At 43.0% G+C, this 18,660-nt stretch overlaps 1 protein-coding gene across 1 annotated transcript in view; it reads right to left on the bottom strand.

Moving 5' to 3' along the window:
• Positions 1–438: 438 nt before the first annotated feature.
• The window catches only part of Yeats2 (YEATS domain containing 2), a 96,009-nt gene continuing 77,787 nt past the window's right edge, over positions 439–18,660 (bottom strand). The window contains 9 exon segments of the mRNA XM_042699638.1: positions 439–2,266; positions 4,610–4,683; positions 5,842–5,916; positions 6,613–6,839; positions 8,762–8,963; positions 9,554–9,633; positions 10,552–10,625; positions 11,340–11,442; positions 18,529–18,627. Coding sequence (XP_042555572.1) covers positions 2,158–2,266; positions 4,610–4,683; positions 5,842–5,916; positions 6,613–6,839; positions 8,762–8,963; positions 9,554–9,633; positions 10,552–10,625; positions 11,340–11,442; positions 18,529–18,627 — 1,043 coding nt within the window. The 3' untranslated portion in view covers positions 439–2,157.

Here is an 18,660-nt window from a genome sequence, read left to right as displayed (position 1 = left end):
CTCAGTGTGATCCAGTAAAGTTTGGTGTCCCAAAAAGCTACTTCCAGGTAGAAATTACTGCCTTCAGAAAACTAAAGTTTTCAGAGCCTCTCAGCTCCAGTGTTTCTCCACTGTTATTTTTTAGCCATGTGATAGCAGATGGTCGCAGCATAAGGACTGTGTCACAGAAGCAACTTCCGGACCTCAGCTTGTCCAATTTTATCTCACCAGATAAGCCAGTTTGCTTGACGGTTTCCCTCTGTCTTGGCCTGCAGGAAATGGAGCTCATTTATGCTGTATTCTTTTGCCCCCAGCTGCTTATCAGATACAATTATGTCTTGGTCAACATGCAGCACCTTCCAAGTTTTGAAAGATTTTTTTCTGTAACTATCATCTTTTATTTTGGGTAGTTGGGCAACACGTTTTGGAAGGAAGCCCCTTCCAAAGTCACAAAACCCATCACAAATACTAAAATGTTTATTGTAGACTTACACAATTAGGTTACAAATGATGATAGAAATACAGTTAAAATGTTAATACATGGAGACTGTTAAATGGGAATCTCCTTAGGTTTTCATACCTGTGCTAAATTATGAATCTGTTCTTATTTGGCTCTTCCACCCTGTAGGTCTTAGTCCTGGTGTTGACCACATCTACTCACCGGCCTATCAGCCTTGCTTGTGGCAGGTTATGTATACAATGTCTCAACCTCATGCGCTGACATAATGTACTGACATAATTATCACCGAGCCAGTAATTAATATTACTAAGCCAGAGGGATGGAGGTGTGGCCCAGCAGTATCACACCAACCTAGGAAGCTCAAAGCCCTGAGTTCAAACCCCCAGTACTGTCACATTTATATATACATGTGCCAAGAGTGTCCTAAGCTCTATCAAATAGATTTCTTCTGCATTTGTAACTTTTAGATGCTGTATTAAGGTAGATTTTATCCAGCCACCTCCCTGCTTTATTTCCCTGACACAGACATGTGTGAGAGCCATGAAACCTAAATTACACTGCTTGAATAGTTTCTTGATTCTGATTTAAAGGCTTCAACTTTTCTTCAAGCAGAATATGAGCAGGTTTCTAGTTGAGAGTAAGTTCTTTCCTTTGTCCTCCTGATATAAACCATGAGAAGCCTCGGAAGGCCCCTGCAGATCTGGACACTGCAGTGGCCCTGCTAACTGCTCTTCTGCCTACTTCTTTCTCTCCTTGGGGGTGGGGGTCGGGGGACTCTGCTTGTTTCTGAGCACTGCCGTCTCCCCTCTGGGCGTGAGCAATTGAGTAGTTATTTCTTCCACCTTAAAGGCACTCACCAGTGTTTCTGTCAAACACTTTTCAACTTGGGGAAAACCTTGGCAGAGAAGAACAGGGTTCTAGATCCACTGAGGACCAATAAGGCTGGCCTAGCTTGTCCAGGGCTGCTTCACACATAGAGAAAACAGCAGAAGGGCCCGCAGCCCACATATCTGGGGCATGACACACCTGGGCACCACTATGATTCTCCCCCCGGAGCTTCGGATTTTAGATGCTCTCTATCCCCTCCTTGCGGCATCTTGGGCATGGTCAAACCTCTTCCTGCCTTCTGCTGAGGGCCTGCCACCTTGTGATGCTGCTTTACTGCCATCATGCTCCTGGGCTCCACAGAAAAAGAATTTTGCTCAGTATACAGCCTCCAAGGACTTTGTGGTTTTGCATGGTACCACTGCCTCCTGTAACTGGCTCACCTGTGCTGAGGGCAGCCCTCCACTGCTAGGCCAAGTAGGAGAGGACCACTTGCTTACATGGAGCTTACCACTACGTCATGATAACCCCAGCCAACCAAGGGAGTGACACCGTTAGCCTGCCACATTCACTTCTACCTCCTGAGGATTCTCCCCCAGCACAGCGAGGGAGGGAGGGAGAGCCTGGTACACTGGCCTAGCCCTGCTCCTGGAGCCATAAGAGTGAAGAATGCAAGGTGACAGAGCAGGTATGACTCCATGTTCTTCCACAACCCGGAAGCAGAATCTGTCCTACAGGGTTTCATCTGCACTGGACACTGCTGGTACTCACGTGGGTAGAGGCCATAGCTTGGGTGCCACAGAAAATGACCTTCTCCAAACAAAAGAGTCACCATAGTTCAGGAACTTCAGAGAGCTTCAAAACTTGCTTTCCTAGGAGCATGTTCACTGTGTTCATGGATCCTCATTCAATATTCCCATGTGTTTGTTTGTGAGGAAGTCCAGAAAAGGAATGCTGCAAATGGCCTGGTGGATATTACTCACTGTAATCTCTTTGGGAATCCTGGTCAAACAAAACAAAACAAAAAACAACCCAAAGATGTTACCAGGTGTAATGCTGTCAGATCTATCAATTTACCAAAGGGACCATTCTCTGCACAGGCTTATGGAAGGGGATGATGACGAGTGCCAAGCAATGGTTTAGGGGGCATTTTTGGGGTATGAGTGCCAGGTACATTTTCTCTCCTGTTCCTGAATTGCCTTATATTTTGTCGAAAGATTCAGCTGACCATCAATCACAATCCTACTCGACTCAGGGTTCAAATCTCATTTCCCACTCATAGGAAAGAGAAATATTCCAACACGGAATAAAAAAATGACTAGAAAAAAAAAAAAAGAAACTTAAAGTGGGCAGCAGGATAGGAGAGAAAATGCTTGTGATTTAGTTTTAGTAGTCTGAAGAATATCAAAGTACCATTGAACTCTGGGACCATATTTCCTATCACTTAAAAAGATGGTAGAGGGGCTGGGAAGGTGGTTCAGTGGTAGAGCACTTGCCTTGCATGCATGAGGCCCTGGGTTCAATTCCTCAGCACCACATAAACAAAAAAAAAAAAAAAAAAAAGAAAAAAACTGGAAGCTGTGGCTCAAGTGGTAGAGCGCTAGTCTTGAGCTGAAGAGCTAAGGGACAGTGCCCAAGCCCAGAGTTCAGGCCCCACAACCAGACACTCCCCCTACCCCCCCCCCCCCCAAAAAAAAGATGGTAGACATAGGCCAAGTCTCCTGACTACTCAGGAAGTGATCAGGAGGATCATGGTTCAAAGCCTTAGCTAAGATAAACAGTGAGATTCTTATTACAATGAAAAGGCTGAATGTGGTGGGGCATGCCTGTAATATCAGCTATGTGGGAGGCTTTTATAAAGTAGGAGAACCAAGTAGGTCTAGGCAAGCTTGGAAAAAAAAAAAAAAAAGACCCAAAGCCGGGCAAGCACACCTATTATCCCAGCTACAGCAGTAAGTGGGGGGTGGGGGGGGGGGGTGGGGGAAGAAGGATCACAGTACAGGTAGGTACATGCTTGGAGAGGAAGCAAGATCAGTGGCTCATGCCTGTAATCCTAGTTCCTCAGGAGGCTGAGATCTGAGGAATGTGCTTCAAAGTCAGCCTGGGTAGAAAAGTCTTTGTGAAACTCTTATCTCCAATTAATCACCAAAAAGCTGGAAGTGGAGCTGTGGCTCAAGTAATAGAACATTAGCCTTGAGCAAAAAAAGCTCAGGGGCAGTGGCCAGGTCCCGAGTTTAAGCCCTAGGACACACACACACACACACACACACACACACACACACACACACACACACACACACACACACACACACACACACACACACACACACACTCTTACTCTCTCTACAAAAAAACCAAAAGGAGTAAGGATGTGGCTCGAGTGGTAGTGTCTGGCCTAGCAGTGTGAGCAGGGGGCCCAGGTCCCGAGTTTAAGCCCTAGGACACACACACACACACACACACACACACACACACACACACACACACACACACACACACACACACACACACACACACACACACACACACTCTTACTCTCTCTACAAAAAAACCAAAAGGAGTAAGGATGTGGCTCGAGTGGTAGTGTCTGGCCTAGCAGTGTGAGCAGGGGGCCATGAAAGGCACTGGCTCACTCCTGGTTTCAAGGACAATAAGCAGCAGGACTGGAACTCTTCACCCTCCTTCCTTTATTTCTCAATACTTCCACTGTCTGATGTATGAAAACGTTGCACAGTCAGTCTAACACTGTTTTAAAAGCTTCCTCATGTCCCTAGGCACTTTTATAATATGAGAAATTAATGATAGTCTTTAGCATAAAGGAAAAACAAAACAGCATTTGTTTCCTTAGAAAAGCATGGTGTGGCCTACTTACCATTTTCTCAGGCCTGAAGGCCCAGTCAGAGATAATCAGCAGAGGCTAGTGAACATAGGGCTTCAGTGCTAGAGACCTGAGTATGAATCTAAATTTTATCATTTTTCTGGAAGCAAAGAAGGTTACCCTTCAAAGCCATTTCTAAAACGGAATGAAAATAAAATGGTAAATATGTAAACACTGGCCCTAATGTCTGCCATCTAATGGGTGCTGTTACTAACTTTAATTGCATAGAGCTGCTCCATGTCCCACCCTGTAATGTGGAGGGCACAGACCTCTAGCAAAGCTTGAGCCTTCATGCCAACAGGCTTTCAGAATGACAGAACAGACTTTCGAGTCTATCTGGCTCAAGGAATGTCCCAAGCACTGACAAAAATCTGCTGAACTGATTTAACTGTAAAACATCTTTGGCAATTAAACTGCTGGGAAATAGCTGCACTTGTCAGAACATGGCTAGAGAAAGAGAAGAATACCTGTTGTGAGATGCTGCCCGGTATCCAACAGCTAGCGCCTGTCGCAAGATGTCACTCACCAGCTGCTCTGTGGCCTACAAGAGAAGATGCTGTTACTGTCAAAATGGTCACCTGCCTGCTCCTGAGGAGGACTGGCTCTGACTTCACCCTCACCCAAACGTTAAGGATCAAAAAGTCTCAACATGATTCTGAAAGACCTGAATCCTGAATTGGGCTACTACCACCTATCTCTGCTGATAGAGGGGATGCGCTAGGGAAGGAGCTGAGCTAGGATTAAGCCTGGCACAGAGACAACAGCTTCCCAACTACTGCCCAGGAACAGGATATCGTGCCTGCTTCTGTGTTGTCTTTGACAATTCCCAAACAACGAGAGCACCGAATCCTATCCTGTAGAGCACCTGAAATGGCTACAAAATATGGCTATTAAAAAATACCTTTGGGGCTGAGAATACGGCTTAGTGGCACAGCATTTGCCTAGCATGTATGAAGATCTAAGTTCGATTCCTCAGTACACCACGTAAACATAAAAGGCTGGAGGTGATGCTGCGGCTCAAGTGGTAGAGTGCTAGACTTGAGCAAAAAGCTCAGGGACAGTGCCCAGGTACTGAGTTCAAGTCCTCGAACTGGCCAAGGGAAAAAAAAAAAAAGAAAAATACTTTCACAGCTGGGGATATTGGAAGCTCAGTGGTGGCACACTTGTTTAGGGTACACAAGGCCCAGTTTCCATCTCCAACCCAGAAAAAGTATCTTCAAGAATGGTATTAGCAAAAATATTCTGGAAGATGCTTTAATACCCAGAGGAAACATGACTTAGTTAATTTAAAAACCAAAGGAAAAAAACTGAAAAAGCCAGGTGCCAGTGGCTCATGCCTGTAATTCTAGCTACTCAGGAGGCTGAAATCTGAGGATTTCGATTTGAAGCCAGCCCAGGCAGAAAAGTCTCTCCAATTAGCCACCAGAAAACCAGAAGTGGCTCAAAGTGGCAGAGCACTATCCTTGAGCACAATGATCTTAGGGTCAGCACTCAGGCCCTGAGTTCAAGCCCCAAGACAGACCAAAAGAAAAAAGAGAGAAAAAAAGGAAATTTAAACTCAAGGAAAAACAAAAACAAAACCCACAACCCTATCATCTGTGTTCCCTTTCTAAGTTTGTCCACAATTCAAAACAGCCTTGATCTACTTGGCTGGCCATGGTTCACATTCACAGTCCCTTTGTTGCCAGCAGACACCCACCTTTAAGATCATGTCCTCCACCACTGATGCATACACATTCCTGTGCAGTGCCACGGGCTGCAGGGTGATTCCAATCTGGAAAAGCAGAAAAAAGCCTTTGTTCTTATTTCTACATTAAAAACAGCTTCATTCCACCCAGGCAGACTCCTCTGACAAAAGATGTGCCTGGTTGGAAGGAGGACTCTACAAACATTCTGGACAAAACTCAATCTTGTTTCTATTCTCAAATCTCTATGGCAGGATAGCACAGTTGTGATATCCTGGGAATTTGAAAATACAAAATTCTGGAAGGCTTAGGAACCAGAGTCAAGGGCAACTACATCTTGTTCCATCTTCCCCTGTAAGTGAGTGAACACTGTCTTTCCCTTTGTATCCTGAGCAGTTGCCAGTGGCAGATGCTAAAGAGCTACTAAGTTTCATGGGGAGTGGATAAATAGCTCCCTCCCTTGAAATCAGGGTCATGTGTACCACAGCACTCACTTGGGAGCTATAGAGCTGTGGGGAAAGATCACCCACTGAAGTGTAACTTGGAAGTATTACATGAAAGTGATGAAAAGCACTGAACTGTCTGTATGGAGACATTTTTGCTTCAAGCCCATGTTCAACAAGCAACCTTTCCCATGTAATTAACCTTGCTGAGTGCTGACATGCAAAGAGGAGGCAGAGAGAGCACAGCTGGGTAACAGGTAATGCATTTCCATCACCAGGCTGCTCAATTTATGAGCACCTGGGTGTCTATGATCGGTCAACACCGCAGGCCAGATCTCCTACCTTCTGTGTGATGTCACCAACAAATTCAGAGCCTACAGTTGGTGGCAAGTAGAACTTAATTTCTTCTTGTTTCTCTTCCTGCTCTTTTTTGATGTTTGCCTTTAATGGCTCTGACAAGCTGAGGATGTCCACCTCCTCCTCATTCTCTGGTTCCCTTTTCTGAAACTGCTGCAGGTCCTCCAGTTTCCGGCAGAGGTTGTTGGCAGAGGAGAAAGATGATGGGCACTCTAAATGAGAGGTAATCAGTCTTACGACAGCTGTGGTGACCATAGGAAAGGATTTATCTCATTGAGATAGGAGACAGTGTGAGGAAGGAGCTGACCTCCTTTCCCATTGTAAGGTTCTATGATCTCCATGGTGAGAGCTAGGGCTTCCTAAGGTAGAAAGCAGACAGCATCATGTATTCTATGTGATACCACTGCCATCTAAGACAAACAGGATATCCTCAACTCCTAAGAGTCAACTCCTGACACCAAAAACCAGGCCCTGTTCCCAATAGGAGTGTCTAACTGATTTTATTTCATCTTTAAAATCTGGAAAATTTTGCGCAGTGAATAATATAAAAAGCACTTAACATGGGCAGGGATGGGAGGGGGGGAAACAGGGAAAGCAAAAGAAGGGGTGACATTGTCCCAAAAGAAATGTACTCATGGGGCTGGGAATGTGGCTTACTGGTAGAGTGCTTGTGCTTAGCATGCACCAAGCCCTGGGTTTGATTCCTCAGTACCACATAAACAGAAAAAGCTGAAGTGGTGCTGTGGCTCAAGTGGTAGAATGAATGCTAGCTCAGAGAGTACCTAGGACTGGCAAAAAACAAAAACAAAAAAAATGTACCCATTGCCTGACTTAGGAATTAGTAACCCCTCTATCTAACACTTTAACAATAAGATTATATTTTAAAAAAAAATCACAACATCCTCACCGCTCTAAGAGTAGTACTGTTTATATCTGAATGTGTACTGTGTGCCAGATTTAATAAGGACATGCGCACAAAAACAGCCACTGCCTGCCACTTCACTGATGAAAAGAGGTCCAGCCCCCAGCACAGGCTGGGCTCTCAGCACCCTGCAAGATGGCGGCAGGGCATCCGTGAATGACTTTCTGTCTTACAGATAGTCTGTGTCCATCAGGCATGTTGACAGAGAGCTCAACGTGTAACTACTGGGCTTTCCACAGAGCTTCAGGTATTTTAATTAAGTACTGCAAGAGATCAGAGAAAGGAAGGGACCTCCTATGTAGACAGGCCTCTAGGAAGCCACACCCCACCCTTCACCTCTGAGCTGCAGGCTCCCTCTGACCCGATGGTGGAGCTTATTCTTTTTGTTTTGTTTTTTTTTTCGGTTGTGGGGCTTGAACTCTGCCTGGGCGCTGTCCTTCAGCTCTTCAGCTCAAGGCTAGCGTAGTCTACCACTTGAGCCACAGAACTACTTCTGGTTTTCTGGTGGTTTATTGGAGATAAGAGTCTCATGGACTTTCCTGCCTGCGCTGGCTTTGTACCACAATCCTCAGATCATAGCCTCCTGAGTAGCTAGGATTACAGGCCTGAGCCACCAGCAGCGGGCTTTGTAGTTTATTCTTTAAGGTGATATTCAACTGCCTCTCTTCCCTAAATACATTTTCTACCCACGCTGCCAAAATCCAGCAATTGTCTATGTTCTCATTTTACCTGCAACATTATTAACTGTTCACTGTGACTCCAATGCTAGCTAACATATTTCCTAGTCAGGTTTGTAGAGAAAGTAAAAGGTAAGACACAGGCCCTATCTTCATGGAAACAGGGCATGCTTGTTCACTGGGAGTTCCTAAGGTCACAGAGGCAGAGGAAGTTACCTCTATGTGAGGAAAGGACATGGGCTAGGAGTCTCCAAGGAACAGGCAGTGCACTTTGAAGAATGATGTTGAAATGAACTGTGTGTGCCTGCTAGACAGCAAGAACTAAACAATTCTCTGCCAGAACACACACACAAAATGCTCTGGTACAAGTATCTGAAGGGGACTGGACAGTCTGGAATGTCATGGGGAGAGGTAAGTGAAGGTTCGGTTCTCCATGGCAGCTTCATCTGTAGCCAGCCAATGGTGAGCTGGGGGACTCAAGGTAGGCAAGTGTCCCCCAGGCTGCGAGGGAAACCTGGGCAGCTTGCTGGCCTACCTGGCTCACTGTCGATCTGGGTGAGCACATCCTCAATGGAGTCCCCATCATTCCGCAGGCTCTCAGGATCTGGTGGGGTATAGCCATGGCAGCGACACCAGTGAGCAATGTGCTTGGTTTTAAGGGGAGTCAAGTGGTGAAATCTTGGATTCTTCTCCAGTATCTCTTGTAAGACTTTTCTCATTGTCATTGCTCTTTGCCACTAAAAAAACAAATTGAACTATCATTAAATCTTTCAACTTAATGAGTTGTGTATTGAAGCAAGCCACTTAATATAAAAACTACCACGCTGCTGGGCAATGGTGGCTCATGACTATAATTCTAGTTATTCAGGAGGCTGAGATCTGAGGATCAGCCTGGAAAGACAAATCGGGAGTTTCTCCAATTCATCAGCAAGAAGCTAGAAATACAGGTATAGCTCAAGTAAAAGGCCAGCCGTGAGAGTTTAACTTCTATCAGCTTCCTAATTCTTCTAAGATACAACAGAAACTCCTAGGCCTGGCATTTAAGGCTCTTCACCTATATTTCCCACTCCCTTCTTCCCCAAATCAACCATAGCAATCTCTCACTGCTTCTGAAATACCCAAATAAACAGCTTCTTACAGCCTCAGCGTATCTGGCAAGGTAGCTGCTATACTAGTTTTAGAATACAAAAAAACCCTCAAGCCAGGCACTTGGTGGCTTATGCCTGTAATCCTAGCTTCTCAGGAGGCTAAGATCTGAGGATCATGGTTCAAAGCCAGTCCAGGCACTCAGCAGAGGCCCGTGCATGTAACAGACAAACAAGCTTACCTCAGCAGCTCTCCTTTTCCCAATATTCCAGCTATAATATTGCTCCACAGACTTTGCAGAAAAACAGCTGGCATCTTCACCTAGAAAGCACAAACCCGTACATCCTAAATAAAGCTGTTATGGCTTAGACCAAATTTCATTTGCAGGAAAAACTACCATGTCCCACCTCTTTATCAATGTGTGTTCCTTGCTGGATGAGTTCAAGTACAAGTACACACACAAGATTTTCTCCTTAAAAGAGAAGGCATCTCATTCCTGTATACTCAAAACAACATCTTCCTTGGGAAACTAGTTTCTTTGGTACTGCCAAGCAGCTGATGAAATAATGGGAACACATAAAAGCAGAGTAGTCTGCGCTGGGTCTAGCCCAGTGCACATGGCAGGACTGTACCTCAAGTCCTCCTCTAACTCTGTGAAATTGCCCTCTAGTAAACATACCCAACAGGGCTGTCCCCTCAGTCAGGACAACTGTGGCTACAGTGCAGCTCATTCAATTTTGCTAACAACAGGTAGTGGGCCAGCACACTTTCCTTTGGATTGCTTAAAAACTAAGGCCGTATCTTGCCTTGCCAAAGCTTAACCTTGCTTAACTTCACTTTTTCATTGTGAACTGGAGATGATACCTATTACATGAGACTGGTTAACAAGATGGTAAATGTAACGGCCCTGCACAGGACCTGGCACACTGTGGGCAAATGTTAGCTTCATATTCCATATTATTAAATATAAAAAATGCAGCTTTATTTAGATAACAATTTATAGTTATATATACAAAAGTTAAATATAGAAAGGTTCTGCAGATTGAACAGGGAAAACCTTTAAAAAAAATAGCCAAAATACTGTAATGTCTAAGACCTTTGCAATGAGTATGTATCTATTTAAACCCTCATAACTGTCAGTCAGTGTTAATTTGCAATACTAGGAATAAGTTGACACAATAACTCCAAGGAGTTCACAACTTCAAAAATGTACCCATAGATTCAATATAATTGTCTTACTTTTTGCAGTGATAAGTGGAATCTTCTTTACTACTGCTGTTAAGAGCTGCTGGATAGTCTCCAAATGGTCTATCCTGTGAAGGATGAGAGAAAGCAAAGCAGGGAGTACACATAAGTTTCTAACCACACAGACACATACATTTATAATTCCCCTTTTTGAGAGCATTAAAATTTAAAACCATAGTATGAGCATGTCTTTCCTACTAACAGAGAGCTTTCTTCATAAAGGAAGCGTGTTCTATGTTTAAAAATTATCCACAATACATTTTGGCAATACATACATATTTTATTTATATTTTAAAGTTAAAAAATTTTGCAAAGGGATTAGAAAAGTTCTTTCATAGAAATGCCTGCCTTCAGGTTATTACAGGTGATGCTTCCATCTGTCATGTTATTTAACGTGGCTAAATTTCTACTGTCCCCAGAATTTGGAGACACTTCACAGTATATGGTCAAAGGTAGGACAGTAGGAAACCTAAGGAAGCATTTGGGAGAAAAGGCAGCTGTGTAAAGTGAAGGTGGCTGTGTGGATACCTAGTCACCAAATGTGAACACTTGAGTGCTAAGGATTCACCAGGAGTTCATGTTGAGAAACTCAAGTGAAGAGAGTTCTGGAATCCCACTAGATGTTTCCAAGGCCACAAATCAAGTGCTGCCCCTAACGATCTGCAGAGACAGATCATTCCCAAGAGGCTCAGCACCACACATCCTCACCATCAGAGGCATGACTGAAGAGCATCATAAAAAGGACAAAATAAAACTCTTTAGAAAAAGACTGGAATAATTACTTAATGACATAGCTTCCCAGCTCAGAGTTTTCTTCTGTTTTCACTGTTGTCTGACCCTCCTGTGAAAGGCAGCTTGGCCCAGGAGTTTCTGGTTCAGTCTTCACTACAAGGGAAGAGCAACAAAAGAGATCTGTCAGGGCTCAGTGGCAGTAGAAGAACTCGTGCAGATAGAAACAAAGCTCTTCCACTGAAGCTCAGTGAGGAAACTGCCACTCCAGCTGCAGCGGGGACACAGCCAGGAAACCGCAATGGCTTCTGTCACCATAGCAACACAAGGACGAATTGTTAGCCTGGGTCTCAGCGGGAGCAACTCCAAGCTTAAGACAAGGCCATAAAATGATGCATTTTTACAATTTTTGTTGTTTGTTTTATACATAGGCACAGTATATTTTGTTATCACTCACCTTCCATTATTCTTTCTTAGACTTTTTTTTTTTTTGCCAGTTCTGCAGCTTGAACTCAGGGCCTAGGGGCTGTCCCTGACCTTCTTGAACCACAGCGCCACTTCAGGCATTTTCTGTTTATGTGGTACTGAGGAATCGAAACCAGGGCTTTGTGCATCCTAGGCAAACACTCAATCACTAAGCCATATTCCCAGGCCCTCTTAGACTTTTGTAATGCCAGCTGTTCTAATTTCTTTTTTTGTTTTGTTGGTCATAGGGTTTGAACTCTGGGCCTAGGTGCTGTCCCCTGAGTATTTCAGCTCAAGGAGAGTGCTGTACCACTTGAGCCACAGTGCCACTTCTGGTTTTCTGGTTGTTTATACTGGAAATGAGACTCTAATGGACTTTCTTGCCCAGGTTGGCTTTGAACGGTGATCCTCCAATCTTAGCCTCCTGAGAAGCTAGGATTATAGGCATGAGCCTCCAGCACCTGGCTCTAATTTCTAATACAACAACCTCTAGCATCATTTCTCCAATTAAGTTTATTGACTTATCCCAGTGTTCACAGACACAAAGCAGAAAGCAAAAATCAGTCTGCTGTACAACAGGCTTTCAATATTACAGATGAACACTCTTAATTTGAAAATCTCATATACAAAAGGCCCCAACATTCAAAACTGTTTAGCTCCCATATAATGTTGCAAGCAAAAAATTCAATACAACTATTTCATGAACAAAACTATTAAAAATTTTGTTTAGGGGTTGGAGGCGTGGCAAATGATAAGAGTGCCAGCCAATAAATAAGCAAAAGCATCAGATACCAAGTATGAGTCCTGGTTTCAGACTCCCCAAAATTGTATACAATAATGTGTGGAAATGTTATAATCTTCTCTGCACAACTACTGTATAATAATAAAAATAAGCAAAACAGTATAGATCTAGATATCATGATATATGTATAAGGTATACATGAAGCTCAAACCAATTCCATGTTTAGTCCAATCCCCATTTATTATATTGTACAAATAATGTATCCAAAATCTAAATATGAAATAATTTCTAGTCTCAAGAATTTTGGGTAAGGGATTTCATCCCACCTTATACTAAGCCTATTAAGACAGCAATGTTTCAATGTACATTCATCCCTTTCCTTAAGTAGTCTTCCCTGATCAAAAACTATGCTGGGTCAAGGCACCTTTGCCTCTGGGAAGCTGAGAATGTGAGTATTAAGGTTCCAGACCAGCCTGAGCAGAAGACAAGGTTCCATCTCACTTTAGGGAAGCTATATGAGATGATGCGTCCAACTACAAGGAAGCCTAAAATAAAGTTGTGGTGCAGGCATATTACCTGGTCAGGAAAAGAGACAATTCTATCTTAATAATAATTACTGAGCCAGGTACTCAACACTTATAATCCTAGCTACTCTGAAAGCTGGGATCTGGAGGATCAAAGTTTGAGGCCAGATCAGACAAAAAAATCCTCGGGTCTCCATCTCCAAAATAACCATCACAAAGCAGGACCAAAAGCATGGTTCAAATGGTAGAACACCTGCCTAACAAGTGCAAGGATCAAGTTTAATTCCTAGTACTGCTACTACAACACAATGTTTCGGCACCAGCTTCCTGACTCCACTCTCTTCCCCCAATAATCTCATCTTGTGCACTAGGAGCAAGTAACTCTGTATACAGCAGAAGTCTGTGAGATATAAATCTATGTATTCATGTACCCACCACTCAAATATGGCTTGCTGGGTTCTGCGAGTCATCCCTGACAAAGACAAAGATGGGGCTGGGAAGGTGGCTCAGTGGTAGAGCGCTTGCCTTGCATGCTCGAGGCCCTGGGTTCGATTCCTCAGCACCACATAAGCAAAAAGAAAAAAGCCGGAAGTGGCGCTGTGGCTCAAGTGGTAGAGCGCTAGCCTTGAGCTGAAGAGCTGAGGGACAGCGCCCAGGCCCAGAGTTCAGGCCCCACCACCGGACCCAAAAAAAAAAAAAAAAAAGACAAAGATGGACCTTTTGCCCATTCTGCCTAGCACCATTTTAGCTGTCAGAAGGAATAATGCAACAAACACTTGCATGTCTTCTGGTAGGTACATGCAGTCTGTTCCCAGAAGTGAAGTAGATGAAACAAAGGTAGATAGAAACTAGAAACTGCCAGACTTTTTTCCAAAATGCTCTCCATTTATAGTCCCACTAGCAGATTTATAGTCCCACTAGCAGGCAAGTTCTAGTTGCCTTTCGTACTTGCCAAAACCTGGTATTGAACCCTTTTAATTTGGTGATTCTGATGGACCACTATGGTTCTAATCTGCAGAGTAATGAAGGTGAATAATATTTTTTGATGGACGTCCTTTTCTGTGAAGTACCTGCTCAGTTTTCTGTCAATAAGAAAACAAGTTGGGCTAGGAATGTGGCTTAGTGGTAGAGTGCTTGACATGCAATTCCTCAGTACCACATAAACAGAAAAGGCTGGAAGTGGTATTGTGGCTCAAGTCGTATCCTTGAGCAAAAGAAGCTCAGGAACAGTGCCCAGGCCCTAAGTTCAAGTTGCAGGACTGGCAAAAAAAGAAAACAAGTTATTGTCAGTCTTTTTCACATTGATTTTTTTAGAAGGTATCTGTGTGTGTATTCTGGATATGACTCACATATTAGATATATGCATGACAAATACCTTAAGAGTATGTGGCTCATTTAATGTCCTCTGGGAAGTAAGGTTGCTAATGTTAATGAAGTCCAATTTATCATTTTTATGCTTATTTCTCCTATCATGTTCAAAAGGTTGTGAAGATAGCCTCATGTTTTCTTTTAGAAGTTTGACATTCCACATTTAGGCCCATGACCCAACTCAATTTAAAGTTTTTGTTTATACAGTAAAATAGGAGCCAAGGTTTTCTATTGGATATATGGATATATACATATATATCCATTTAACCTCAGACTATTTATTGAAAAGACCACCCTTTCTTTACTACTATAACTTTATAGTGTGTGTATGTGTAAATAGGCATATGTGTGCATATATATTATATACATATGCTACCTTCATGTAAGTCTTCCTCATTTCTTGCTCATTAATACTATCTTGCTATTTTAATTAATTTTTGAGAGTCTTGCTATGTGGCTTCAAACTGACTATTCTCATGCTTCCGCCTCCAGGGTGCTGGGACTATAGGTATCTACCACCAAGCCCAGTTTTAGCTATTTTAGGATTTTGCATTTCTATATGGATTTCAGACTTACCTGGACAATTCCTATATTTGCACCATCAGCACCAACAACACTGTACACTGGAACTGTACTGAGTGCATATACTGTTTTTTTTTTTTTTTTGGGTCCGGTCATGGGGCCTAAACTCTGGGCCTGGGTGCTGTCCCTCAGCTCTTCAGCTCAAGGATAGAGCTCTAACACTTGAGTCACAGCACCACTTCCGGCTTTTTTCTTTTTGCTTATGTGGTGCTGAGGAATTGAACCCAGGGCCTCATGCATGCGAGGCAAGTGCTCTACCACTGAAGCCCCAATACTGTTTTTTTTAAAGAACTGATATTTAAGTCTTCTTAATTTCTCTCTATAGAAGGAGGTTGTTTCTAAGATCTACTATTGTTTTAGTAGATTGTATGATATTTAATATATCTGGTACTTCTATAAATGTTTTCTTTAAACCTAATTTTTTTTTTTTAATTTTTTATTGTAAAGATACTATACAGAGGGTTACAGTTACATGAGCAAGGTAATGAGTACACTTCCTATTGAGCATTTAAACCTAATTTTCTAACTGGCTTACATAGAAATTCAAGTGATTTTTTTATACTGACTGACATATTATGTAATCTTGCTAATTCACTGCTAGAAGAACATATTTTCCCATTCCCTATTCTGAGACTTCAAAATAGGAGGTTGACAGGTGCTGGGGGCTTATGCCTATAACCCTAGGAAGTTAGTAGGGTGAGAAATTTGAGGGCTACTGTTTGAAGCCATTCCAGGCAGGATTTTAGCTCCAATTAATCAGCAAAAAGCTGAAAGTAGAGCTGTGGCTCAAAGGGTAGAATGATAGCCTTGAGAATTGTAGTCAAAGACAGAGCTTAGGCCCTTCCAAGCCCAGGGACTGGTGCAAAAGCAAAAACAAACAAAAAGGAATGCCAATGGCTCACACCTGCAATCCTAGCTACTCAGGAGGCTGAGATCTAAGGATTGAGGTTCAAAGCCAGTCTGGGCAGGAATGTTTGTGAGAGTCTTATCTCCAATTAGCCAGAAAACCGGAAGTTGCACTGTGGCTCAAGTGGTAAAGCACTAGTCTTGAGCTGAAGAGCTGGACAGTGCCTAGGCCCAGATTCAAGCCTCCTGGCTGACCAAAAAAAAAAGACTCCCCAGAAAGAGTTGAGACACTACAATTCTATGGGCTCAGGTCTACTCACTTTAATCTGGCATTTGAACAATTACAGACATATAAAAATAGCATTTTCATATTGTGGCAGCTCTTCTGTGAGAAATGAACATACATTCTCTAAAATTTATACCAATAGACCCCAAAGTGGAAAAACTCCTATGTCCTTCAAAAGGAGAAAAGAGAACTTTAAAAGGATATTTCTCCATTACAGACTCCTATTCAGCAATATGGAAGAATTTCAAAAATACTAATGCTGAGCAAATGAAACTAGACACAAAAGAATTTACATACTTTCTGCTTTTATTTCAATAAAGCTCAAAGACTGACCTTTGGTAACAGAAATCCAATAGTGGTTGTCTATAGGGCTGGAAATTAAGCAGGGGACAGGTCACTGACATTTCTTTATATTTTAATGAGGTGTTGATTACATGGTTTACACATGTATCCATTCATCAAATGGCATGCTTAGTATTTGCATTTCACTATGTTTTTTTTTTGTGTGTGTGTGTCGGTCGTGGGGCCAGAACTCTGGGCCTGGGTGCTGTCCCTCAACTCTTCACCTCAAGGCCAGTGCTCTACCACTTGAGCCACAGCGCCACTTCTGGCTTTTTCTGCTTATGTGGTGCTGAGGAATCAAACCCAGGCCTCATGCATGCAAGGCAAGCACTCTAACTCTGAGCCACCTTCCCAGCCCACTAAGTATTATCTTATTTCAACAAAAATCTAACACAAATGCTCTCACCTAGTCCAAAACTAAATGAATCACAATCCTTTATATAAGGCAGGACTATGACAGCTCTTACTGAGAAATTCAAATACAGACTAACACCAATTCTTTCATTTTTTTTTTTTTTTTTGGGTCCGGTTGTGGGGCCTGAACTCTGGGCCTGGGCACTGTCCCTCAGCTCTTCAGCTCAAGGCTAGCACTCTACCACTTGAGCCACAGCGCCACTTCCGGCTTTTTTCTTTTTGCTTATGTGGTGCTGAGGAATCGAACCCAAGGCCTCATGCTTGCAAGGCAAGTGCTCTACCACTGAGCCACCTTCCCAGCCCCAACACCAATTCTTTCAGAATGCAAGTGTTAGCTGTTTCTCTATACAGAGCTGATCAGTAAATAGCTTAGGCTCTGCGGGTCATACATTCTCAGACTGTGGTTCATAAAAAAATTAGTATGTAGATGAATGAAGGAGGCTATGTGCCAATTGAGCCTTACTTAAGAAAAACACATAGCAAAACACCAGCCAAACTCTGCTTTATAGGAGCTTTAGATAAGCACTTAAGTATACACAAATCTACGCCTATAATCCTAGCTACTCGGGAGGCTGAGATCTGAGGATCGCAGTTCAAAGCCAGCCAGGGCAAGCCAGGGCAAGCAACTCTTGTGAGAATCTTATCTCCAATAAACCACTAGAAAACTGGAAGTAGTGCTGTGCCTCAAGTGATAGAGTGCTCATCTTGAGCTGAAGAGCACAGGGACAGTGCCCAAGCCCAGAGTTCAAGCCCCACGACCGACAAAAAAAAAACAAAAAACCACTACACACACACACACACACACACACACACTCACACACTCACACACACACACACAAAATCATACATACGCACCTCTTCCCAAAACTCCTATGAGATCCCAGATACCTGAAAAGTAACTGGGAATGGTAGTGGACAGACATAATTCAAAGTATAACTTTACTGCTTCCTAGTCTTTTAGATTAGCAAGAATATGCTTAGTGTGTCTAAATTTGTTTCCTCATCTCCAAAATGGGTACAATGACTGTGTTAAAGAACAGGAAAAGAACTATATTCTCCCCTACCCACCCGCTTACCACCCCACACTGCAGGCTCTGAACATATGGTAGATGTGTTATAGGAGGCAAATATATTGCTCTGATCCAGAGCACTATCTTATATTGCTCTAATTTTTGGCGAGGAATACCCTCTTGCCAGTTTGTCAATGTCTAGTTCTTGCCTAAAGCTCCTTTACCACAACTATACTCTTCAGTTAGTCCCTAAAATTGGTCTACGCCCCAGACAAACCTGGAGTTTGTCTGTCTCTACTGTTCCCTTAGTCTGGCATTTCCCTTGCCCTGTCCACAGGTAAAAGACCCCAATCTTTGTACAGTCCAGTTGATGATAGATTCCCTATATCAAGTCCTGTCCACTGACAATCCTGATTACTACAACATTTCAGCAATCATTTCCCAGACAATTACTTTGCTTTGATCAATCATGGCTTGCTGTGTTCTGCAACTCTCTTCAACTTATAAATTCTGTCTCTGTATTTCCTGAATTGTCACTGTAGTAGATAAGGAGAACTTACTTGCTAAATGGCTGATTCAGAAGCTGAAAAAACTCAAAGGACTACAATTATAGCAATGTCTTGCAGAAAACTTCAGAATAAAAATACCATGAGATCTACCTACCTTTTGCAACAGCTGCTGGAGCAGAGCTAGGAACAGCTGGAGTTGGGGCTGCTACAGGCACTATGGTAGGTGACTTGCTGGTAGAAAATGACTGAACCACTAAAGGGCAAAAAAAAAAAAGGAGAGGATATA

Source organism: Dipodomys spectabilis, unplaced genomic scaffold (assembly GCF_019054845.1).
Source record: "Dipodomys spectabilis isolate Male_0828 unplaced genomic scaffold, ASM1905484v1 ptg000260l, whole genome shotgun sequence".
NCBI classification, from domain to species: Eukaryota; Metazoa; Chordata; class Mammalia; order Rodentia; family Heteromyidae; genus Dipodomys; species Dipodomys spectabilis.
The sequence above is the reverse complement of the archived record's forward strand: the minus strand, read 5'-3'. Positions and strand labels throughout refer to the sequence as shown.